Below are 26,081 nucleotides of genomic sequence, written 5' to 3'. Positions count from 1 at the left end.
TAGGAAGAAGGAATATGGAGGTTTGGGCATCCCTGATTTATCAGAGATGAACATATGCCTATTAGCTTCTTGGATCAAAAGATACCATTTGGATGACAACAAAATTTGGAGACAGATAGTAGATAATAAATATAATGTGAGTAACCCTAACATCTTTTCTTGCTCTGCTAATGGGGCCTCTCCCTTTTGGAAAGGGGTGTTATGGGCTGCCAAGGCTGCTAAGATGGGATATATGTGGAAAGTTGGAAATGGTAGGACTATTAAGTTCTGGGAGGACCATTGGTTTGGTTCTTGCTCTCTAGCTATTCAATTCTGGGAAGTATATTTCCTGTTAAATGAGCAAAATAAAACTATTGTTGATCTATGGGATGGTGTTTCTTTGAAAATGACTTTTAGAAGATGGTTTGACCACAATTTGATGTTGCAATGGTTGGAAATTCAGCAAATTGCACAAACTATACTTTTGGATGATTCTCAAGATTGTTTGATTTGGAAGTGGGAAGCAAGTGGGGTTTATAGTGTAAAATCTTTATATGATGTGGTTAACTTTGGGGGAATTCAAACTGTTGATATACATTGTGTTTGGAAAATCAAAGTTCCCCCAAAAATACACTTCTTTCTCTGGTTGCTCTCCCACAACAGGCTTCTCACTAGAGATAACTTGGTCAAAAGACAAAGTGTTGATGATCTGACTTGTGTTTTTTGTAATGAGTTAGAATCATGTCAACATCTGTTTTTTGATTGTGTGCTAACATTTGGAAAGGAACTTTTGATGCTTTGGGTGTTGACTTGCAAATCTCAAACATGCATGATGTTGCTGCTTTGTGGAATGATAAAAATAAATATAAGAAATACAATATGATCTTTGCTGCTGTTTTGAGAACTATCTGGATTACCAGAAATGACCATGTTTTCAATCGGGTTCAATGGTTGGGTATGCAGGCTTTGTGGAGACGCTTGGTATGCAGTTGTGCTCAGTGGAAGATTTTGCTGAAGGAAGAGGAAAAAGAAGGGCTGATGTCTATGCTGAACAAGGTGGAGGAAGTGGCCAGGATGGCACCACTGATATTGTGGCCGGATCCTGGGTGATTCCACAGAAAAAGGCAAGAACGATACTGGAGGTTTGCGACATGAACAGCTCGAGAGGCTTTGGCCCAATGCTAATGACAGCAGAAGATCTGGCAAGGACCCTTGAGGCAAATGATTTGGTCCTGGTGGGTGATGGAGTGTGCTTCCAAGTCATGGATCGTCAGTGGCCCGGAGGAGATGGGGTCTGAGTGATCTTTGCTAACATGCCTTCTTCTGATGCTTTTTAGATGTTGTGTGCTTTCTCTCTAGTGCCTTGGTATATGATGTAAGTTTGTTTCTGCAAGTTGTGTTGGCTGGTTGTGCTTGAGAGGGTTTTGGGTGATGTAATGATAAAACTTCTGGATGTTGTAGACTGGTTATCTGGTTTCAATATATTGGAACCGGGGGGCATGCCCCTATTTCTCTAAAAAAACGTAAAACTATCATCGTAGAACCTTACTGTGCTCTAACATTGATCTTGGTGAGGCTTTCAGAGCCGTTTTTTCTGCTCGTCCCTCCTGTAGCTATCAATCCGTGGAAGAAGACGAGACACGAGAGGCGTCCACTCTGACTCTGCGGTGTCGCAGAGCCGCTTGTGGTCAAGCGAGAAACGATAACAAAAGCTGACTTCTCCACGTGAGCACGTCTTCAGAACTCTCAGAAGCTCCGTTTCCATCTTTACCACCGTCCTCCCAAACAGAGCAACCGGAGATGGAGTCGCTGCCGCCGCGCCCGCGCGTGTGCGTCACCGGAGGCGGCGGGTTCATAGGGTCGTGGCTCGTCAAGCTGCTCCTCTCCCGGGGCTACGCTGTCCACGCCACCGTCCGCGACCCAGGTGTGCAACCACTGTCCACTGACAGCAGCCTGACCACACGGCTCGCTCCCTGTTCACTTTCTGCATCGTGTTCATCTTGCAGGTGATCCGAAGAACGCGTTCCTGATGCAGCTGGACGGAGCGCCGGCTAACCTGCGGCTGATCAAGGCGGACATGCTCGACTACGACACGGTGGCGGCGGCGTTCGCTGGCTGTCAGGGCGTCTTCCATGTCGCCACTCCGGTGCCCGAACATAAGATCGTTGATCCACAGGCAAGTGCATGTTAGCTTAGATCACTAGAGCGATGCAAGAGCCAGTTAATTGCAACTATTCCGTAGAGATATTTGTGTGAGTACTCGTTAATTAGTAACTCATGCAGATATGCAATATTTTTTACTCGGAACAAGTGCAAATGAAGAGTGTGTTTTGACTTTTGAATGATCCCTTTTGGACGAACTCCGTGTTGGACTGCGATTTGTAGAAATACAAGTGTCTATTATCCCCGTCACTAGATCAAATATGCATATGTCCAAAGCCTATTTCAACTCAAGAAACTACTAGCCTAATTAAAAGAGTGACATGTCTGAAATTTATGCTAAGAAGCATAGTTTACGCATGCAAACTTATTTACTGATAGTTTCAGAATTCAGAGTTTACATCAAACAGCGAAAACCAAATAAACGACTTGCATATGCATGTTGTAATCGCCTAGAAAGCTGCCAGCCATCAGATATCACGTTCAACCGTCTCGAGAGGGGTGCACCCAGAATGCATAGTCGCTTCGCTGCGCCGCCGGAAATAGAAAGGGCCACTCATGCATATTTGCTTCCTAGTGTTCTTTTGGTTAAATTCTCCTCAGTGAGGGTAGAACTCTGGCATCAAAACCAAAAGAATATTAATTTTTTTGATATCCAGATAGTGTTAATTGCCATGATCTCTTGTATCGTAATCGAACTCGTAAAAAATCGCTTCAGGCTTAATCAGCAATGTCAATATGCATTTCTTCACGTTTGGAGTGCTGATGTTTTTTATTGAAAAAGTAGTTGTTTTTATTTTTCTTTATGTCTTTTGTGATACTTAGCTGTGTTTTATATATATCAAAAAAATTGCATGTAATTCTAGATTGTTGTGCTTCCATGTATTTGTTTGTTAAGAAGATAACCCTGGCCGTCATGTTGTTTTTACTGATAAGTGATAACCCTTGCAAAATTGTGTAGAAAGAGATGATGGAACCTACTGTCAAGGGAACCATGAATGTACTCAAGGCTTCCTCAGCTATGAAAGTTCATAAACTTATTATGGTCTCATCCCTCGCCGCTTGTTGCTTTAATCCGGACTGGCCTCAAGATAAAATCAAAGACGAGAGTTGTTGGTCGGACAAAGAGTTCTGCAAGGAGAGTGAGGTCAGCACTCACCAATTAATACTCCCTCCGTTCCAAAATATAAGGCGTCTAAGGACTGGTCAAAAGTCAAACTTTACGAACTTTGACCAAATATTTAGAAAAATATATTTACATCTACAGTATCGAATGGACATATTAAGAAAATATATCTTATGGTGAATCTATTCATGTTGATTCAGTACTGTAAATGTTTATATTTTTGTGTATAAACTTGGTCAAACTTAAAAAACGTTGACTTTTGACAAATCCTTAGACGCCTTATATTTTGGGACGGAGGGAGTACCGATCAATACATGCACTATCTATCATAAACACCTTTATCTCTAGAAATAAGTTCTAGCAAATTGAATACAGTAAAATTTAGTGAGTATTTGTTTGTGTTTGAAGGACTGGTATTCTCTTGCCAAAACTGAAGCTGAAGAGATGGCCCTAAAATTTGGAGAGAAGAACGGTTTGCACGTCACCACACTTTTGCCTTCTCTGGTTTGTGGACCTCTGTTACAACATGTGGCGGTCAATACCACCAGCAAGGTTCTCCTTTACATCATAAAAGGTTCCACTCCTGATCAAGTGCACATTTTTTCCTGCCGCATCTGTTTCTTCTCATCTATAACAAAGATATATTGTCATTTTGGGCAACTGATGCACATCACAGTGATGACTATTGAAACAAGAGACTACTGTTTTCTTTGCCTTCTTACTCTACTTGAAGTGTGTGTATGGGCACGCGCGTGTGTGAATTTCAGAAAATGACCTTTGACTTGCCCTTTCTGTGTATAGTGTAATTACATTCCATGTCTTGTTGCAGGAGGTCCTGACATGATTAACAACAAGTTCTACCCCATGGTAGACGTTCGGGATGTCGCTGAGGCAATGCTCTTGTTGTACAACAAGGCAGGGACATCCGAGAGATACTTATGCTCATTGGACCAAATGGACCTAAAGGATTTGCTGGGGATTATGAAGACCATGTTCCCTAACTACAGTTACGCAAACAAGTAAAGTGCCTCCATATAAATGCCTTGTCATAGCTTGCTCATCGATCATTCTGAAATATTTAAAACCACTTTTTTTTGGTTGGCACTTGGCAGGATGGTTGATGTGGATTTTAACGTTACATTTACTTCTGATAAGCTCAAGAACTTAGGGTGGAAGCCAAGGAAGTTGGAGGAGATGCTCACGGAAAGCGTCAAGTCGTATGATAAAGCAGGTCTTCTCCGTGTTTCAGATGGCGAACCTTGCCGACTTCCCGTCTTCTTCCGTGCACCACCTGTCTAGGAATGGAAATGATAATATTTGTTCCATTGATTTTGTATTTTTCTTGAAACATTGTCAAATGTATTTTGCACAATTGGTGTGTAGGATCATTAGCTGGCCCATTCAGGATGGGTGCAGATTCATCATGTGTATGTTTGATGTTTTAGCTAATCTCTCAAACCATGGGCAGTTGCATGTTATGTGTTTACGAAACCATGAATGATGGTTGCATGTATAGTTTGTTTTTGATAAAATAATTATGGGATACATTAACAACATGCGGGCGCCTGGGCTAAGCCCAAACATGAGGAAACCGGTGGCTCCGCCCTGGGCGTGGTGGTGGTGATCTCCTCCTCCCCCGGAGGGGGTTGGCTAGCTCGTTGTGGCGAATCTATGGATCCCACATCTAGTGAGGCGCGATTGCTAGTGAAAATTTGATCTAGGATAACCGACTAAGTTTATTGTGGGCGATGGCGGCATATACACATAGTTACCTAATTGAAAGCATTGTATTTGCAGACGGCATCTTCTCACTCATGCTGCTTTGGGGGGCATACTAGAACTGGTTATCCTAGATCGAACGATGTTTTGCGCTTTTTGCGTCGATCTCCCTCATCAGGGAATTGTTTTGGAGCAGCTGCTGGAGGTTCGGAGCGGTGTGCATCTACCTCCTTGACGAAGACGAGTTTCGGTGGCACGGTGCAGCTAGGCCTCCGCGTGGGTCACGATATGGAGGACATGTGTAGGATGGAGGCGTTGTCTAATGCCATGGTGGCGACGACATGTCTGGCTAGGGTTATGTGAATCTCTTCCCCGAAGATGGACCATCGGTTGATGGCCATGATGGATTTTGGAGCGAGTGCATGATAAGCTCGCTAAGGGTCTGCTACCCGGATATGTGCTCCTATTTTTACATAGGGCGGCTCAGTGATGTGTTGGAAATATGTCCAAGAGGCAATAATAAAGTGTGTGTTTATGATAAATGTTTGCATCCCATGCTATAATTGTATTAACCGAAAACATTAATACTTGTGTGTCTTGTAAACATAAAAGAGTCCCTAGTAAGCCTCTTGTTAAACTAGCTTGTTGATTAATAGATGATCATAGTTTCGTGATCATGAACATTAGATATTATTATAACAAGATCATATCATTAGGTGAATGATGTGATGGACACACACCCATAGTAAGTGTAGCATATGATCAAGTCATTAAGTTTGTTTTGCTACAATCTTTGAGATACATAGTAACCTAATCCTTCGACCATGAGATCATGTTAATCACATGCACTGGATGGATGCTTTGATGACATCAAACACTACTTCGTAAATAGGTAGTTATAAAGGTGACATTAAGTATTCGGAAAGTATAGGTTGACGCGCGTGGATCAAGAGTGGGATTTGTCCATCCAAATGACGGATAGATATACTCTAGGACCTCTCAGTGGAATGTCATCCAACTAGCTTGCAAGCATGTGACTTGGCTCACAAGGGATACCATATCACGGTACGAATAAAGAGTACTTATCGGTAACGAGGTTGAACTAGGTATAGAGATGCCGATGATCGAACCTCGGATAAGTAAAGTATCGCGCGACAAAGGGAATTGGTATCGTATGTTAATGGTTCTTTCGATCACGAAGTTATCGTTGAATATGTAGTAGCCATTATGGATCTCCAAGTCCGTTATTGGTTATTGATCAGAGAAGTGTCTCGATTAAGTCTGCATCGTTCACGAACCGTAGGGTGACACACTTAAGGTTCGATGTTGTTTAAGTAAATATGAAATTTAAAATGGATACCGAATGTTTTTCGGAATCTCGGATAGGATCCAGGATGTCACGAGGAGCTCTGGAATGGTCCAGAGAATAAAATTCATATATGGGAAATCATATTCCAAGTTTGGGAATGGTCCGGTGTATTTTTGGAAGGTTCTAGAATTGTCCGAAATATTTCACTAAGGCAGGCGGAGGGACTCCACCAGCCCTAGCCAACCCACTAGGTGCCATGGACTCCACCTCCTTGGCCGGCCAACACTAAAAGGAAAGGCGGGATTTCCCACCTTGACTATGTTTTGACTTTTGCATATTTGGTAGGTTTTCAATAGGACTCCCATGAGGAGTATGATTGGAACCTAGGGTTTTCCCACTATATAGAGGGGAGAGGAGGGGAGGGGCCGGCCACCACATTGGCCGCACCACCCAAGGGTACCAAGGTCGGCGCCCAACCCCTCTCTCCCAAACCGATGCACCACCCTCCTCCACCTCTCTCTCGCACGGCTACGGCGAAGCCCTGCAGGAGATCTCCACCACCACTGTCACCACACCGTCGTGCTGGCGGGATTCCGAGGAGGATCTACTACTTCCGCTGCACGATGGAACGGGGAGAAGGACGTCTTCATCAACACTGTACGTGTGACCGAGTGCGGAGGTGCTGCCCGATTGCAGCACCGTCAGGATCTTCTACTCGTTCCTGAGAGCGGCAAGTGATTGACTACATCATCCACAAGATTGAAGGAGATATGCCCTAGAGGCAATAATAAATTGGTTATTATTTATATCTTTATGTTTATGATAAATGTTTATATATCATGCTAGAATTGTATTAACCGAAACATTAGTACATGTGTGATATGTAGACAAACAAGAAGTCCCTAGTATGCCTCTTAAACTAGCTTGTTGATTAATGGATGATTAGTTTCATAATCATGAACATTGGATGTTATTAATAACAAGGTTATGTCATTGTGTGAATGATATAATGGACACACCCAATTAAGCGTAGCATAAGATCTCGTCATTAAGTTATTTGCTATAAGCTTTCGATACATAGTTACCTAGTCCTTATGACCATGAGATCATGTAAATCACTTATACCGGAAAGGTACTTTGATTACACCAAACACCACTGCGTAAATGGGTGGCTATAAAGGTGGGATTAAGTATCCGGAAAGTATGAGTTGAGGCATATGGATCAACAGTGGGATTTGTCCATCCCGATGACGGATAGATATACTCTGGGCCCTCTCGGTGGAATGTCGTCTAATGTCTTGCAAGCATATGAATGAGTTCATAAGAGACCACATACCACGGTACGAGTAAAGAGTACTTGTCAGGAGACGAGGTTGAACAAGGTATAGAGTGATACCGAAGATCAAACCTCGGACAAGTAAAATATCGCGAGACAAAGGGAATTGGTAATATATGTGTATGGTTCTTTCGATCACTAAAGTCATCGTTGAATATGTGGGAGCCATTATGGATCTCCAGATCCCGCTATTGGTTATTGGTCGGAGTGAGTACTCAACCATGTCCGCATAGTTCTCGAACCGTAGGGTGACACACTTAAAGTTGGATGTTGAAATGGTAGTTCTTGAATTATGGAATGGAGTTCGAATATTTGTTCGGAGTCCCGGATGAGATCCCGGACATCACGAGGAGTTCCGGAATGGTCCGGAGAATAAGATTCATATATAGGATGTCATTTTATGTGAAATAAAATGTCGCGGAAGGTTCTATGGAAGGTTCTAGAAGGTTCTAGAAAAGTCCGGAAGAAACCACCAAGGAAGGTGGAGTCCACAAGGGACTCCACCTCCATGGCCGGCCAGCCCTAGTGGGGGTGGAGTCCCAAGTGGACTCCACCATAGGGGGCCGGCCACCCCCCACATGGGAGGTGGGAATCCCACCTTTGGGTGGGAGTCCTAGTTGGGCTAGGTTTGCCCCCTCCTATGGAAGGTTTTGGTTTCGGGTCTTATTCGAAGACTTGGACACCAACACTTGGGATCCACCTATATAATGAGGGGCCAAGGGAGGGGGCCGGCCAACCCAAAGACCATAGCTTGGCCGCCCCCCTTGAGTGGCCGGCCACCCCCTCCCAAACCCTAGCTTTGCTCCTCCACTTCATATTTCCCGCGTAGCTTAGCGAAGCTCCGCCGGACTTCTACACCGCCACCGACACCACGCCGTCGTGCTGTCGGATTCAAGAGGAGCTACTACTTCCGCTACCCGCTGGAACGGGGAGGTGGACGTCGTCTTCATCAACAACCGAACGTGTGACCGAGTACGGAGGTGCTGCCCGTTCGTGGCGCTGGAACCGATCGTGATCAAGATCTTCTACGCGCTTTTGCAAGCGGCAAGTGATCGTCTACCGCAGCAACAAGAGCCTCATCTTGTAGGCTTTGGAATCTCTTCAAGGGTGAGACTCGATACCCCCTCGTTGCTACCGTCTTCTAGATTGCATCTTGGCTTGGATTGCGTGTTCGCCGTAGGAAAATTTTTGTTTTCTATGCAACGTTATCCTACAGTGGTATCAGAGCCGTGTCTATGCATAGATGGTTGCACGAGTAGAACACAATGGTTTGTGGGCGTTGATGCTCTTGTTATCTTTAGTTTGAGTACTTTGCATCTTTATGGCATAGTGGGATGAAGCGGCTCGGACTAACTTTACATGACCGCGTTCATGAGACTTGTTCCTCGTTCGACATGCAACTTGTATTGCATAAGAGGCTTTGCGGGTGTCTGTCTCTCCTACTATAGTAAAGATTCAATTTACTCTTCTATTGAAAACATTAGTATCAACGTTGTGGTTCATGTTCGTAGGTAGATTAGATCTCTCTCGAAAACCCTAAACCACGTAAAATATGCAAACCAAATTAGAGACGTCTAACTTGTTTTTGCAGGGTTTGGTGATGTGATATGGCCATAATGTGATGATGAATATGTATGAGATGATCATTATTGTATTGTGGCAACCGGCAGAGCCTTATGGTTGTCTTTAAATTTCATGTTGAGTAGTATTTCAAAGTAGTTGTAATAGTTGCTACATGGAGGACAATCATGAAGACGGCGCCATTGACCTTGACGCTACGCCGACGATGATGGAGATCATGCCCGAAGATGATGGAGATCATATCCGTGCTTTGGAGATGAAGATCAAAGGCGCAAGAACAAAAGGGCCATATCATATCACATATAAACTGCATGTGATGTTAATCCTTTTTATGCATCTTATTTTGCTTAGATCGCGACGGTAGCATTATAAGATGATCCCTCACTAAAATCTCAAGATAATAAAGTGTTCATCCTTAGTAGCACCGTTGCCAAGTCTTGTCGTTTGAAGCACCTCGTGATGATCGGGTGTGATAGATTCAATAAGTACATATAACGGGTGCAAGACAGTTTTGCACATGCGGATACTAAGGTGGCCTTGACGAGCCTAGCATGTACAGACATGGTCTCGGAACACGTGATACCGAAAGGTAGAGCATGAATCATATGGTTGATATGATGAACACTTTGAGTGTTCGCCATTGAAATCACACCTTTTCTCGTGATGATCGGGTTTAGGTGCGGTGGATTTGGTTCGTGTGATCACTAAGACAATGCGAGGGATATTGTTTTGAGTGGGAGTTCACTTAGGTTTTTAATTATGTTGAATTAAAATTTGAACTCAATTTGTCATAAACTTAGTCTAAACTTTTGCAAATATATGTTGTAGAGATGGCGTCCCCAATCAATTTTAATCAGTTCCTAGAGAAAGAGAAACTTAAGAGCAACGGTAGCAACTTCACCGACTGGTTCCGTCATGTGAGGATCTTCCTCTCTGGCGGAAATCTGCAATTTGTGCTTGATGCACCGCTAGGTGACCCTCCCGCAGAAGATGAATCCGATGAAGTAAAAGCTGTTTACGCGACTCGGAAAACTCGGTACTCTCAAGTTCGGTGTGCCATCTGTGCGATGCGGAATCCGATCTTCAAAAACGTTTTGAGCACCATGATCCTCATGAGTTGATGAATGAGCTGAAAGCTATATTCGAGACTCATGCGGCAGTGGAATGCTATGAAGCATCGAAACATTTCTTCACTGTATGATGGAAGAAGGCAGCTCCGTTAGTGAGCACATGCTCGCCATGACCGGGCATGCGAAGAAACTCGATGACTCGGGAATAGTGATTCCTAACGAGACTAGGGATTAATCGTGTCCTTCAATCACCGCCACCAAGTTACAAGAACTTTGTGATGAACTACAATATGCGAGAACATGAACAAGGAGTTACCTGAACTTTTTGGCATGCTAAAAGCTGCTGAGATTGAGATCAAGAAAGAGCACCAAGTGTTGATGGTCAACAAGACCACCAGTTTCAAGAAACAGGGCAAGTCTAAGGGAAAATTCAAGAAGGGTGGCAAGAAAGCTGCCACGCCTCCTATGAAACCTAAGAACGGCCCTAAGCCTGATGCTGAGTGCTATTACTGCAAGGAGAAGGGACAACTGGAAGCGTAATTGCTCCAAGTATCGGCTGATCTGAAGAGCGGCCTTGTCAAGAAGAAGAAAGAAGGTATATTTGATATACATGTTATAGATGTTCATTTCATCGGTTCTCGTTCTAGTACCTGGGTATTTGATCTTGGTTCGGTTGCTCATATTTGTAACTCAAACAGGAACTAAAGAATAAACGACAAGCTGAAAGATGAAGTGACGATGCGCGTTGGAAACGGATCCAAGGTCAATGTGATCGCAGTCGGCACACTTCCTATACATCTACATTCGTGATTAGTTTTAAGACTAAATAATTGCTATTATGTACATGAGTTGAGCATGAACATTATATCTGGATCTTGTTTAATGCAAGACGGTTATTCATTCAAGTCTGAGAATAATGGTTGTTCTATTTTTATGAATAATATCTTTTATGGTCGAGCACCACAAAAGAATGGCTTATTTCTATTAGATCTCGATAGTAGTGATACGCATATACATAACATTGATGCTAAGCGAATTAAACTTAATGATAATTCTACTTATATGTGGCACTTTGTCGTCTTGGTCATATTGGAGTGAAACGCATGAAGAAACTCCATCTTGATGGATTACTTGAATCACTTGACTTTGAGTCACTTGATAGATGCGAAGCATGTCTAATGGGTAAAATGTCAAAGACTCCATTTTCTGGTATGATGGAGCGAGCTACGACTTATTGGAAATCATACATACAGATGTATGTGGACCAATGAGCGTAGCATCGCGCGGTGGTTATCGTTATGTTCTAACCTTCACAGATGATCTGAGTAGATATGGGTATATCTATTTCATGAAACATAAATCCGAAACTTTCTAGAAGTTTAAGGAATTTCAAAGTGAAGTAGAAAATCAACGTAACAAGAAGATCAAATTTCTACGATCTGATCGTGGAGGTGAATATCTGAGTTATGAGTTTGGCATGCATTTAAAGAAATGCGGAATACTTTCACAATTGACACCGCCGGGAACACCTCAACGAAACGGTGTGTCCGAACGTCGTAATCGAACTCTCTTAGATATGGTTCGTAGTATGATGTCTCTTACTGATTTGCCGTTATCATTTTGGAGTTATGCATTAGAGACAGCCGCATTCACTTTAAATAGAGCACCATCAAAATCCGTAGAAACGACACCGTATGAATTATGGTTTAATAAGAAACCGATGCTGTCGTTCTGAAAGTTTGGGGTTGCGAAGCCTATGTAAATAAGTTACAACCGGACAAGCTAGAACCCAAAGCGGAGAAATGCGTCTTCATAGGATACCCTAAGGAAACTATAGGGTACACTTTCTATCACAAATCCGAAGGCAAAATCTTTGTTGCTAAAAACGGAACCTTTCTTGAGAAAGAATTTCTCACTAAAGAAGTGACTGGAAGAAAAGTAGAACTCGATGAGATTGATGAATCTATACTCGTTGATCAGAGTAGCGCAGTACCGGAAGTTGTACTGTACACTTCACCGGCAACGAGAGGAAGCTAATGATAATGATCATGAAACTTCGAACGAGGAAACTACTGAACCTCGCAGATCGACAAGGGAACGTGCCACTCCTGATTGGTATGATCCTTGTCTAAATGTCATGATTGTAGATAACAATGATGAGGACCTGCGACGTATGAAGAAGCGATGATGAGCCCAGATTCCAACAAATGGCAAGAAGCCATGAAATCCGAAATGGGATCCATGTATGATAACAAAGTATGGACTTTGGTAGACTTACGATAGCCGAAAGGCTGTCGAGAATAAATGGATCTTCAAGAGAAAAACAGATGCTGATGGTAATATTCTTGTCTATAAAGCTCGACTTGTCGCAAAGGGTTTCAAACAAATTCAAGGAGTGGACTACGATGACACTTGCTCACCTGTAGCGAAGCTAAAATCTCTGAGGATATTGTTAGCAATAGCTGCATCTTTCGATTATGAGATTTGGCGAGATGGATGTCAAAACGGCGTTCCTTAATGGAGACATTGAGGAAGAGTTGTATATGGTACAACCCAAAGGTTTTGTCGATCCTAAAAATGCTGACAAAGTATGCAAACTTCAGCGTTCAATCTATGGACTGAAGCAAGCATCAAGAAGTTGGAACCGACGCTTTGATAAGGTGATCAAAGACTTCGGGTTTATACGATGTCATGGAGAGGCCTGTATTTACAAGAAAGTGAGTGGGAGCTACGTAGCATTCCTGATATTATATGTAGATGACATATTATTGATCGGAAATGATATAGAACTATTAAGCAGTGTTAAGGGTTATTTGAATAATAGTTTTTCAATGAAAGACCTTGGTGAAGCATCGTATATATTAGGCATCAAGATTTATAGAGATAGATCAAGACGCCTAATAGGGCTATCACAGTACATATCTGGACAAGATTCTAAAGAAGTTTAGAATGGACGAAAGTAAGAAAGGGTTCTTACCTATGTTACCGAGCAAGGTATTGAGTAAAACTCAAGGACCGGCTACGGCGAAGAAAGAGAAAGGATGTGTAACATCCCCTATGCCTCGGGCAGTAGGATCTATCATGTATGCCATTCTAAGTACTATACCGTATATATCTCATGCTGTTAGTTTGAATAGCAGAAATCAAAGAGATCCAGGAATGGAAAACTGGACAGCGGTCAAGAATATCCTGAAGTACTTGAAAAGAACTAAGGATATGTTTCTTTGTTATGGAGGTGACCAAGAGCTCGTTGTAAACGGTTACACCGATGCAAGTTGGAACACTGATCCTGATGACTCTAAGTCACAATCTGGGTACGTGTTTATATTGAATGATGCTTTGCGATAAGCTGGGCAAGCTCGAAGCGGTGCACGGTGGCGAAGTCTTCAACAGAATCGAGTACATAAGCGGCTTCGAGGCTTCATCGAAGCGGTATGGATGAAGAGGTTCATTGTAGAGCTCGGTGTGGTTCCTAGTGCATTGGACCCATTAATCATTTGTGATAACATGGGTGCCATCGCCAATGCACAAGAGCCAAGGTCACACAAGAGGCTGAAGCATATCAAGCTGCGTTACCACTCGATTCGCGAGTACATCGAAGATAGAGAAGTAAAGATTTGCAAAGTACACACCGATCCTGAATGTAGCAGATCCGTTGACTAAAGCTCTCCCTAGGGCAAAGCATGACCAACCCCAGAATGCCATGGGTGTTAGGTATATTACAATGTAATCTAGATTATTGACTCTAGTGCAAGTGGGAGACTGAAGGAGATATGCCCTAGAGGCAATAATAAATTGGTTATTATTTATATCTTTATGTTTATGATAAATGTTTATATATCATGCTAGAATTGTATTAACCGAAACATTAGTACATGTGTGATATGTAGACAAACAAGAAGTCCCTAGTATGCCTCTTAAACTAGCTTGTTGATTAATGGATGATTAGTTTCATAATCATGAACATTGGATGTTATTAATAACAAGGTTATGTCATTGTGTGAATGATATAATGGACACACCCAATTAAGCGTAGCATAAGATCTCGTCATTAAGTTATTTGCTATAAGCTTTCGATACATAGTTACCTAGTCCTTATGACCATGAGATCATGTAAATCACTTATACCGGAAAGGTACTTTGATTACACCAAACACCACTGCGTAAATGGGTGGCTATAAAGGTGGGATTAAGTATCCGGAAAGTATGAGTTGAGGCATATGGATCAACGGTGGGATTTGTCCATCCCGATGACGGATAGATATACTCTGGGCCCTCTCGGTGGAATGTCGTCTAATGTCTTGCAAGCATATGAATGAGTTCATAAGAGACCACATACCACGGGGCGCGGACGGAGTACTTGTCGGGAGACGAGGTTGAACAAGGTATAGAGTGATACCGAAGATCAAACCTCGGACAAGTAAAATATCGCGAGACAAAGGGAATTGGTAATATATGTGTATGGTTCTTTCGATCACTAAAGTCATCGTTGAATATGTGGGAGCCATTATGGATCTCCAGATCCCGCTATTGGTTATTGGTCGGAGTGAGTACTCAACCATGTCCGCATAGTTCTCGAACCGTAGGGTGACACACTTAAAGTTGGATGTTGAAATGGTAGTTCTTGAATTATGGAATGGAGTTCGAATATTTGTTCGGAGTCCCGGATGAGATCCCGGACATCACGAGGAGTTCCGGAATGGTCCGGAGAATAAGATTCATATATAGGATGTCATTTTATGTGAAATAAAATGTCGCGGAAGGTTCTATGGAAGGTTCTAGAAGGTTCTAGAAAAGTCCGGAAGAAACCACCAAGGAAGGTGGAGTCCACAAGGGACTCCACCTCCATGGCCGGCCAGCCCTAGTGGGGGTGGAGTCCCAAGTGGACTCCACCATAGGGGGCCGGCCACCCCCCACATGGGAGGTGGGAATCCCACCTTTGGGTGGGAGTCCTAGTTGGGCTAGGTTTGCCCCCTCCTATGGAAGGTTTTGGTTTCGGGTCTTATTCGAAGACTTGGACACCAACACTTGGGATCCACCTATATAATGAGGGGCCAAGGGAGGGGGCCGGCCAACCCAAAGACCATAGCTTGGCCGCCCCCCTTGAGTGGCCGGCCACCCCCTCCCAAACCCTAGCTTTGCTCCTCCACTTCATATTTCCCGCGTAGCTTAGCGAAGCTCCGCCGGACTTCTACACCGCCACCGACACCACGCCGTCGTGCTGTCGGATTCAAGAGGAGCTACTACTTCCGCTGCCCGCTGGAACGGGGAGGTGGACGTCGTCTTCATCAACAACCGAACGTGTGACCGAGTACGGAGGTGCTGCCCGTTCGTGGCGCCGGAACCGATCGTGATCAAGATCTTCTACGCGCTTTTGCAAGCGGCAAGTGATCGTCTACCGCAGCAACAAGAGCCTCATCTTGTAGGCTTTGGAATCTCTTCAAGGGTGAGACTCGATACCCCCTCGTTGCTACCGTCTTCTAGATTGCATCTTGGCTTGGATTGCGTGTTCGCCGTAGGAAAATTTTTGTTTTCTATGCAACGTTATCCTACAAAGATTTATCTCGTTAACGCTTAGCGATCTTCGAGGATACGTTGATCCCGTCTCGTTACTACCATCTACTAGATTAGTTCTTGGCTTGTTATTCGTTCTTGCGGTGGGAAATTTTTGTTTTCTTTGCTATGAATCCCAACATGATGTGCCCGGTATTTAGCGAGTGGGGCGTTATTGATGTTTTTAGGGCATAAGGACATAATGGCATGTTCCTTCACCCATTCCCGGGTTTGTATATGTTGAGTGGTGGCTTCGAATTTTGTGATATATGATCTTGGTAGATCTTTGTTGAATAAAATGTAAATAAAAACTGAATGCATCGATTGATTCTTGAAATATATATACACTTAATGACATAAAAATTATTTTAAAATTCAAAATAAATTCTTGAAATATATATACACTTAATGAAATATATATACACTTAATGACATAAAAATTATTTTAAAATTCAAAATAAATTCTTGAAATATATATACACTTAATGACATAAAAATTCAAAATATTTTTCTCCCATACTAGTTGTTATCTTTAAGTGATCTACAAATTTTCAAGTTCAAAGATTGTGTGGTGTGAGAAATACAAAAATGAGAATTTTATTTGAGAGGGAAAAAAGCTAGCATGAAACTTGATGCACTATAAACGGTTCAGATATGGGGTGTGCACTGAGCTCCAAAAACCCTCTCTCTTTTAAAGTAGGATGTTTATTAATTTCAGTTAAAATTAAACTTTATAAACTTCGATCAAATGTAGAGAAAATAATACGAACATCCAAAGCATTAGCTCAATGTTGTTTGAACCATCAACATACATATTTCATATTATATATATGTATTTGGTATTAGAAAAAATAATATACTTTCATATATAATTAGTTGAATTTTAGGAAGTTTTATTTTGACAAGACAAATATGCATCTTAAATTAGGAAGCAGGTAGAGTATGTCCAGGGGCCGATCGTGTGGGGTGTAGCCGCTCACAAGGCGCGACGATTTCAAAACCGACGGCCGGCTGCTGGCCTTCACGCACGGACGCACCAATTAATCTCCTCGTCGTTTCTCTGCCGCGCTGGAGTCTACTCGACCGGCAGTTCACTGGCACGAACACCGTGAGCTCGAGGGAGTCTTTGTTTACTCGATCGCCACAATCTTTTCGTGTCGATTTGCGCCGTGGAGTCTACCCAACGGAGGATGCTAGCCGGCAGATATATAGCCGGTAGGTGTGGCGGAGATATAGGCGACGGAGTCACCGAGGAGCAGGGAACAGTCCAGGCCGACGACGCAGCAGGATCGGAGAGCCAGCCCGAGCCCAGCCCGTTGGTAGAGGATGACGCCGCCGCGGGTGTGCGTGACCGGGGGCGGCGGATACATCGCATCGTGGCTCGTCAAGCTGCTCCTCTCCCGGGGCTACGCCGTCCACGCAACCGTCCGCGATCCATGTATGTCTCTCCTGTTCCATTATACCCTGATCTGATTCCTCCGGCGGCAGCCGGAGGCCTACTTCGGTGGTTGGTAATGTCGGGTGCTGTTGTTTCAGGCGATCCCAAGAACGCGCACCTGACGCAGCTGGACGGGGCGGCGGAGGGCCTGCGCCTGTTCAAGGCCGACGTGCTCGACCGCGCCGCGCTGGCCGCCGCCGTCAAGGGCTGCGAGGGCGTCTTCCATGTCGCGTCACCTGTGCCCGCCGATAAGATCGTCGATCCTCAGGCTAGTCTCTCTCGACTCGCGCTTGGTATATATCACGGATAATTCTTTCCCATAACCGCAGTACCGTCAGAAAGTTGTTGCAATTCGGATTTGACTTTCTTTTATTCTCTACCCGGTGGATGCAAATCTAAAATTACCACCGATATTGACTTATGTATGTATGACACAGTATTACCTCCAAATCGGCAAAACTACTAATCATGACTTTTGAACGAACGAGTGAAGTAGGATAGCTATTGTTCAGTGATTTACTATTTTATTCTTCGTCAAGAAGTGCTACACTCCTACAACTAAGCGACTTACTAGTGCCTAGAGGGTTAAAAGTTTTCACAATTAGATTTTACTGAAGACTCACTATTCGTTCGGACAGCTGAAATTCATGGTGGATTCATACTAATCTTGTGCTCAATTCTACCATGCAGTCAGAAGTAATGGAGCCTGCCGTGAAGGGCACCTTGAATATTCTTGAAGTTTGTTCCTCAATGAAGGTTCAGAAAGTTGTGGTGGTGTCATCCACTTCTGCTGTTCACTTTAACCCGAACTGGCCTCAGGGTAAACCCAAAGATGAGAGTTGCTGGTCAGACAAAAAAGTGTGCATCGAAAATGAGGTCAGTAATGTTGGAATTCAGAACTGTGAGTTACCTGAAAAAATGGAAACTAGTCATATGTGCTGGTGAAGCTATACTCTAATTTCGTTACATAAAGATTTAAAATGCGTGCATGCAAAATGTAGTCAGTAATGTTGGAATCCAGAACTGCGAGTTGCTACTTGCTAGAACAAAGGAAATTAGTCATATGTGCTGATAAAGCTAAGTACATAATCTACTTTCGTTACATAAAGATTTAAAATGCCAATTCTTATTTGTTGATTTATTAACATAATAATAATTTACTAATTGTTGCTTGAAAATTACTTACAAACTGCACATGGTTGCAGCATTCATGTGAGGACTAAGTTCAACCCTTTTTTTGTTTCTGTTGACAGCTTTGGTATTGTGTTGCTAAAACTGTTGCTGAAGAGACAGCCTTGGAATATGCTGAGAAGAATGGGCTTAATGTTGTTACAGTATGTCCTTGTATTGTTTTTGGCCCACAACTGCAACCTGTTGTCAATACCAGTAGCGAACTCCTCGTCTATGTGATAAAAGGTCCCTTCTTTATTTCCTATTCTTTCTGTTCATTCTTCTTTATTTGCAGGAATGTATATATCACCTATCTGAGTAAAATGTCATGTATATGGTTGGGTAAATTTGGATAACAACTTGCTAAGCCTTCATATTTTTTTGGAATATCTGCTTTAATTAATTAACTAGCATAGTGGCCCTCGCAGATGCGAGGGCAACATCTAAAACTATCCAGTAGATTTTCATAGATTATCCCAATTTTTATAGATTTTAATGGATCAATAACACAGTTTGAATTGTCAAGATCAATTCTTTTGTATTCTATTCACTCATAGTTATTACCAAACTATTTGTCTTAAAATATGTACTTATGATATGGAATTATACTTCAAAAATATAGTTATATATGGGATATAATGTAGTATAATATTCTCTCTTCACCTAATCAGTAATGTAAACATGGGTATAGTTGGTTCACCGCTTCTCTTTGCTATATTATAATTTATATAGATTGTAGTCCAATGACCAATCTATTTTCTTACGCTACTCATCAGAAAATATAAATATTATCAAAACTGCATTAACCATGATATACCATTCCTGGATAATTGAAGGTAAGATTTGAATCTTTAGTAATTTGTATAAAATCTGGATTTTTAAGGTTTTCACTTTGTTCCCTTTAACAACTGCAATTAATCATCCATTTATGCTGGAATCAGTTTTTAAAAGTTATGATCTAACCGGCTCTCTCCGTTCTTGTTTCTCTGCAAAAGTATTTTTATGGTTTTTGTATTCATAAAAATATTAGAGTTGTTATTATCTCGGTACCTCTTCAATCTCAATAGGCAATTATGGTGAAGTAAAAATACGCATCTACATTTTCTTCCAGAATAGGCGACTTAGTTTGCTGGTCTACTCTTATATTTTCAAACGAACTTCGCTAGATGTTTTTTTTTCATACGAATGGACTTAGGTAGCTGGCTGGTACTTTTATGTCAGACGGTCTCGTCTAGCTAGCTCGTGTCATTTTATTTCCGAAGTACTCGATCGGCTATTTATAGAACTTCCATTCCAAAATATTATGTCTAATAAAAAATTAGAAATATTAATCTCCTAAAATTTGCACCTATTGTTTGGATATGAAATTATACTTCAAATATATAGTCATATATGGGATACAATGTAGTTTGATATTCGTACATTCTCTATTCACCTAATCAGTAGTGTGAATATGGCTATAGTTGGTTCACCTCTTCTATTTGCTATATTGTGTTTTTCTTAACCTACTCATGAGAAAAAAATGAATAGTATGAAAATTACATTAACCATGATATATCATTCTTGGGGATACTTTCAGGTAAGATTTAAATCTTCGGTTATTTGTATAACATCTACATTTTCAGGTTTTCTCCTTTGTTCCCTTTCACAACTTCAATTAATAATCCATGGATGCTAGAATTACTTTTAAAAATTTATGATCTAACCGGCTCTCTCCTATCTTGTTTCCCTGCAAAAAAAATATTTTTAGGTTTTTTGTATTCATAAAAATATTAGAGCATTTAATCTTAATAAGTCACAGAGCTCATGTTTTTTAATGATGTAATCATATCTTGTATCATGTCAAACGACCTATTATACTTAATATTTGCTATTCGTGCATATAATCATTTTGATTCCTACTTATTTTTCCTCCCTGGTTTGTTTGCACAAATAACTCATTTGCATTAGCCCGTCATTTCTATTTAACTTTTTTCACATCAATATGCTATGCATTTCCAGCTGGTCGGTACGTTGTGGAAACTTCACCACCCGAAAAGTAGAGTATTTTTATGTATATCAGTTGATCGTTATTTTCTTGTCTTGGCATAGATTAGTTTCATGGTTGTACTTTTTTCTCTAGCTCACCTGCTTGAAACTCAATGGTTGTTTCCTCCTGCCAGTCTGTTATGTGAAATTATTCTATTTTTGCGTGGTCTTTTGAACAAAAGATTAAGAAAAACCTAGAGATGAGTTTAAATTTTGATAGCATAAAACTTGTATATACTAGTAGTAGTTTAGATATTACCGGGACATAGAAACCTAGAGACATATTCACAATTTATGTGTCACATTATTATTTTATTTTATGGATTCAGGCAAAATATTGAGAAAAATCTAGTGTTGATTTTTTCTATTGGATGGCAGTTTAGATATTATAGAACGACCATGTCACCACGCTTAGCAAATCTGGAGAAAAAATATAAATCAAAAAAGGTTGATGCTGATGCCAGAGTATCACGTGCAATCTTAGTGTTTTAAATCAGCACATGCATTATATCCCAATCCGGACAGGCCTCAAGTTTCCAAATTTTAGCTTGGTCATCAGACGTGTATGTCTTGGACTCTTATTTTTTGAACGCTGTCTTGGATTCTAGATCTAGACTATGTTAACTCGGACCCATGACTCTTATTTTTTGAACGGTATCGTACTTATTTGTACATGTTTTTCGTTGTACGTAACACATCTTATTTTTAAATCTCATCCGTTAAAATTAGAATCAACATGGTATATATTTTTGGCATATGTGGATAAACGTGGTTGCTTTATTTTGCATCCGTATTTTGCTTTTAATGTATAATAGATTTTGATCAGGAAGTTTAAATATTTCTTCTGTTTATGCACTACTGTATAGCTTGTCCACTTTAGTTTATTATTAGATTGATACCTCGTCCCTTTCAAAAGCATGACGAACAAATTCATTGCAGGAGGTCCCAATGCAATGAATGACAGGCTGTGGCATATAGTCGATGTGCGTGATGTGGCCGATGCTTTGCTTCTGGTGTATGAGAAACCAGAATCATCCGGGAGATATATCTCCGCACCAAATTACATCAACACAAAGGCTATCTTGGAGTTGCTAAAGAAGACGTACCCTAACTACAATTACGTGAAGTGGTGTGTCTCTTATAATACGTTCCTTTTCTCTTCAGCTTAGCCAATGCCACAATTTTCCTGAACAGTCGTGTGCCTGTTTACCCAGCATATGGTTTGAACAAGTCTCTTTGCATTCTGCAGCAAGGATAATGCGGATCAGAACTCTCCTATCACACCAATTTCGTCAGAGAAACTGAAGAATCAGGGCTGGAAGCCAAGGGCATTGGAGGAGACGCTTCTGGATAGCGTCGAATACTACCGGAAGACAGGAATTCTGCAGGATGTCGAGGGCGAGGGACAAGCTTGCCGCCTTCCTGATCTGTTTCAGTTTTTTCATGCTGCTGAGGAATGAATCGGTAGTGGTAGTACAGTGCTCCTAGAACCTAGATACGCCATTATACTTGTGAGACATTGCTGAATATGTTTGGAAAAATAATGAGTTTTGTGAGAATGATAGTTGTCAATCTTCAGGGCAGATGAGATGATAAGATACTGCCGCGTGCCTCACTTAGTTCCCCGGTTACACACTAACCATGGCAAAAACAAAACAAAAAAAACCCTCCATTCCAAAAGGATGTTGCAGAATTCTCTAAATTTAAGTATATCTATACACTAAACTGCGTCAATGTACATCCAAACTTAGAAAATTTGTGAGATATTCACAGCACTACACTAAAGGACACAGGATGTACTACATAATCCGTATTTGGGACTGAACTTTACATTTTGCCTGCCTCTACTTGGGCTTCTTAAATATAGCCATAATGTTACTGGCGCCACAAACGCGGTCAATCCTGAAGGCACAGTGTGTGCAGCGGTTTCGGTGACGGATCGGCGTCTAGGCCACCACCTAACATGCTATAGGGTGACTTCTTTTGGGCTTAGGCTTATGCATAAGCCAGCTTATAAAAAACGGTGGGTAGAAACTGTGGTGAGGAGAAGCTCTCAGCTGTTGCTCCTATTCTTTTGGGCTTGTGACATTTTAGCTTATTTGTTGTGTTAAGTTGTGAAAAGTCCGAAACACCCTTAAATACAAACTTTGCCCAGCTCAATTCGTGACATCATTATCAATGAGCAATAAATAATCTAGACCATTTTTGTATATTACAACATGGAGTGCAATAATCATATCTGAGGAACGGGGGCAAAATAAACGGAGGAAAAATCCATGCGCATATCTAGACCACCATTCATCCATTAAACATGCGTGTATGTGCATCTAAGTTGTACCAGCATCCGATTGCAGCGCCCCAGCTAAAAGAAATCAAAGATCATGCTAACAGGAAGACAGACGGGAGCTGGCCTGGTGAACTGGATCGGACGCTTGCGTGTTCCAATCGAGCCAGGGCAGTTGCTCTGCAGAGGCGTAGCAGGTCACGTCGGTCGGCGGGCTCCTGCCACATGTGCTGGGAGAGATCCTGGGCTCTTCGGCGGAGGCGGAGCAGATCACGCCGGAGTGGATCATGAGGGTGAGCTAGGGAGACGGGCGGGCAGGCCAGGCTTCAGCAGCGTGCCCACGACCGGCGGAGGTCGGAGGAGGCGGGCGGGAGGCAGGATAGACGGAGAAGATGCGGGCGAGCCGCGGAGTATTCGGCCAGTGGCGGGGAAATTTGGCCGGCGGCGGAGACCCTACATGGCACGCTCGTTTCTCATAGGGGAAAGTGGACGGGAGGGAGAGAACAGGGTGTCGCCTGGGTTGACTGCGGTGGCAGTTTGTTGTAATTAATGGGAACAAAAGGGGTAGTGCCATATAGCGTTTGGTTCATCGGTGGAGAAGCTCGGGAAACTGCCAGAAACTGGTCCAGAGCAGTTTCTAGGTATACACAGGATTGGAGCTTCACGGTGAAATTAAGCTGGCCTCAAGCTGGACACTTCTTTTGGGCTTCAGCTGCCTACAACCCCGAAGCCGGTTCACAAGCCCAAAAGAAGTCAGCCTATAGCCAGGTGGTGACCGCTGGCTTGCCAGGCAAAATACATCATACTAGGTGGTACACTACCTGTGGGAAATATAAGCAAATGCCCATATGAAATAATCCGTACAAGTAATTGATAAATCATGACTATGAAAATAACAAATAAACTAATCGTGCAGACTAGTAAGGTAGATGAACAGATCACATCTAAACAAGACAAACCGATCGCATCTACCATAGAAACTAGAAGAAGAAACTCTAACAGAGACTGAAAGAGAAACGACAAGATCACATACTTCGCAGCAGCGTCGTTGTCGCCCATGTTGAGGTTGTCGAAGAAGTCTCCGAGGTCCGGGAAGAAGTTGTCGTTGTGGAGGAACTCGTCGTCCGATGACGACGTCATGATGCCAGTAGTCGCGCCGGAGCGCTCCCCAAAAACCTGATTGCCCCTCACCCGTACAGGTTCAGGAGAGGCAGGGTTCCGGAGGCCTACTGTCCCGGCAGTCGGTGCACGCCGACGGACGGGATGAGGAAGACGAAGGCGGCGGCGCAATGAACTGGAAACAGGTAGTCGCGTATGCGTCTCGTTATAGCGGCTAGGGTTGCGCAGGGTCTTATGTAGTGCAGTTCGGGAAGGTCGTGGGGCGCAGCCCACGTCCGAGTCGGCACAGCCATGATCCAGAAAAACTGGAAGGCAAAACGGCTGAGTAACGCGTCCGTTAATGACTCAAAATTTATTACACAATTAATTTCTCAAACAGCAAAAAGATAAGCTCGGCTCGGCGCGGCGCGGCGCGTCGTGTCGAGGCGAGGCGAGACGTGGCGTGGCGTGGCGAGGCGAGACGTGGCATGGCGAGGAGAGGCGGGCGGCGTAGGAGGAGGAGTGCGCGAGGGCTCTCTCTCTTCTCACTCACTTACTAGGACTAGAACAGTCCACCTTATATATGATACGTCTCCAACGTATCGATAATTTCTTATGTTCCATGCTACTTTATTGATGATACTCACATGTTTTATACATACTTTATGTCATATTTATGCATTTTCCGGCACTAACCTATTGACAAGATGCCGAAGAGCCAGTTGTTGTTTTCTGCTGTTTTTGGTTTCAGAAATCCTAGTAAGGAAATATTCTCGGAATTGGACGAAATCAACGCCCAGGGTCTTATTTTTCCACGAAGCTTCCAGAAGTCCGAAAGGGAAACGAAGTGGGGCGACGAGGCGGCGACATGCCAGGGCGGCGCGGCCCAGGCCCTAGCCGCGCGGCCCTGTTGTGTGGACCCCTCGTGACGCCCCCTGACCTACCCTTCCGCCTACATATAGCCTTCGTCGAGAAAACCCCAGTACCGAGAGCCACGATACGGAAAACCATCCAGAGACGCCGCCCCCGCCAATCCCATCTCGGGGGATTCAGGAGATCGCTTCTGGCACCCTGCCGGAGAGGGGAATCATCTCCCGGAGGACTCTTCATCGCCATGATCGCCTCCGGAGTGATGTGTGAGTAGTTCACTCCTGGACTATGGGTCCATAGCAGTAGCTAGATGGTTGTCTTCTCCTCATGTGCTATCATTGTTGGATCTTGTGAGCTGCCTAACATGATCAAGATCATCTATTTGTAATGCTACATGTTGCGTTTGTTGGGATCCGATGAATATGGAATACTATGTTATGTTGATTATCAATCTATCATCTATGTGTTGTTTATGATCTTGCATCCTCTCCGTTATTAGTAGAGGCTCTTGCCAAGTCGTTACTTGTAACTCCAAGAGGGAGTATTTATGCTCGATAGTGGGTTCATGCCTCCATTAAATCTGGGACAGTGACAGAAAGTTCTAAGGTGTGGATGTGCTGTTGCCACTAGGGATAAAATATCAATGCTTTGTCTAAGGATATTTGTATTGATTACATTACGCACCATACTTAATGCAATTGTCTGTTGTTTGCAACTTAATACTGGAAGGGGTGCGGATGCTAACCTGAAGGTGGACTTTTTAGGCATAGATGCATGCTGGATAGCGGTCTATGTACTTTGTCGTAATGCCCAATTAAATCTCACACTACTCGTCATAACATGTATGTGCATTGTCATGCCATCTCTATTTGTCAATTGCCCAACTGTAATTTGTTCACCCAACATGCTATTTCTTATCGGAGAGACACCACTAGTGAACTGTGGACCCCGGTCCATTCTTTACATCGAATACAATCTACTGCAATACTTGTTCTTACTGTTCTCTGCAAACATCATCATCCACACTACACATCTAATCCTTTGTTACAGCAAGCCGGTGAGATTGACAACCTCACTGTCACGTTGGGGTAAAGTATTTTGGTTGTGTTGTGCAGGTTCCACGTTGGCGCCGGAATCACTGGTGTTGCGCCGCACTACAATCCGCCACCATCAACCTTCAACGTGCTTCTTGGCTCCTACTGGTTCGATAAACCTTGGTTTCTTACTGAGGGAAAACTTGCTGATGTACGCATCACACCTTCCTCTTGGGGTTCCCAACGGGCGCGTGTTGTACGCGTATCAAGCTCTTTTTTCTGGCGCCGTTGCCGGGGAGATCAAGACACGCTGCAAGGGGAGTCTC

General features: G+C 42.9%; 2 protein-coding genes across 2 annotated transcripts; both read left to right on the top strand.

Moving 5' to 3' along the window:
- The first annotated feature begins 1,706 nt into the window (after positions 1-1,706).
- Positions 1,707-4,819, top strand: LOC127302129 (cinnamoyl-CoA reductase 1). Its single transcript, XM_051332489.2, has 6 exons — positions 1,707-1,903; positions 1,986-2,155; positions 3,101-3,286; positions 3,674-3,839; positions 4,095-4,284; positions 4,378-4,819. The coding sequence occupies exons 1-6, from the start codon at positions 1,780-1,782 to the stop codon at positions 4,562-4,564; spliced, it is 1,023 nt and encodes a 340-aa protein (XP_051188449.1). The 5' UTR covers positions 1,707-1,779; the 3' UTR covers positions 4,565-4,819.
- A 12,184-nt stretch (positions 4,820-17,003) lies between these two features.
- Positions 17,004-22,033, top strand: LOC127302128 (phenylacetaldehyde reductase). Its single transcript, XM_051332488.2, has 6 exons — positions 17,004-17,271; positions 17,370-17,539; positions 17,962-18,147; positions 18,525-18,687; positions 21,409-21,598; positions 21,719-22,033. Exons 1-6 carry the CDS (start codon positions 17,160-17,162, stop codon positions 21,927-21,929), a joined length of 1,032 nt encoding a protein of 343 aa, XP_051188448.1. The 5' UTR covers positions 17,004-17,159; the 3' UTR covers positions 21,930-22,033.
- Positions 22,034-26,081: the final 4,048 nt, after the last annotated feature.

Source organism: Lolium perenne, chromosome 5 (genome assembly GCF_019359855.2).
Source record: "Lolium perenne isolate Kyuss_39 chromosome 5, Kyuss_2.0, whole genome shotgun sequence".
NCBI lineage: Eukaryota > Viridiplantae > Streptophyta > Magnoliopsida > Poales > Poaceae > Lolium > Lolium perenne.
This window is presented reverse-complemented; position numbering and strand designations above follow the sequence as displayed.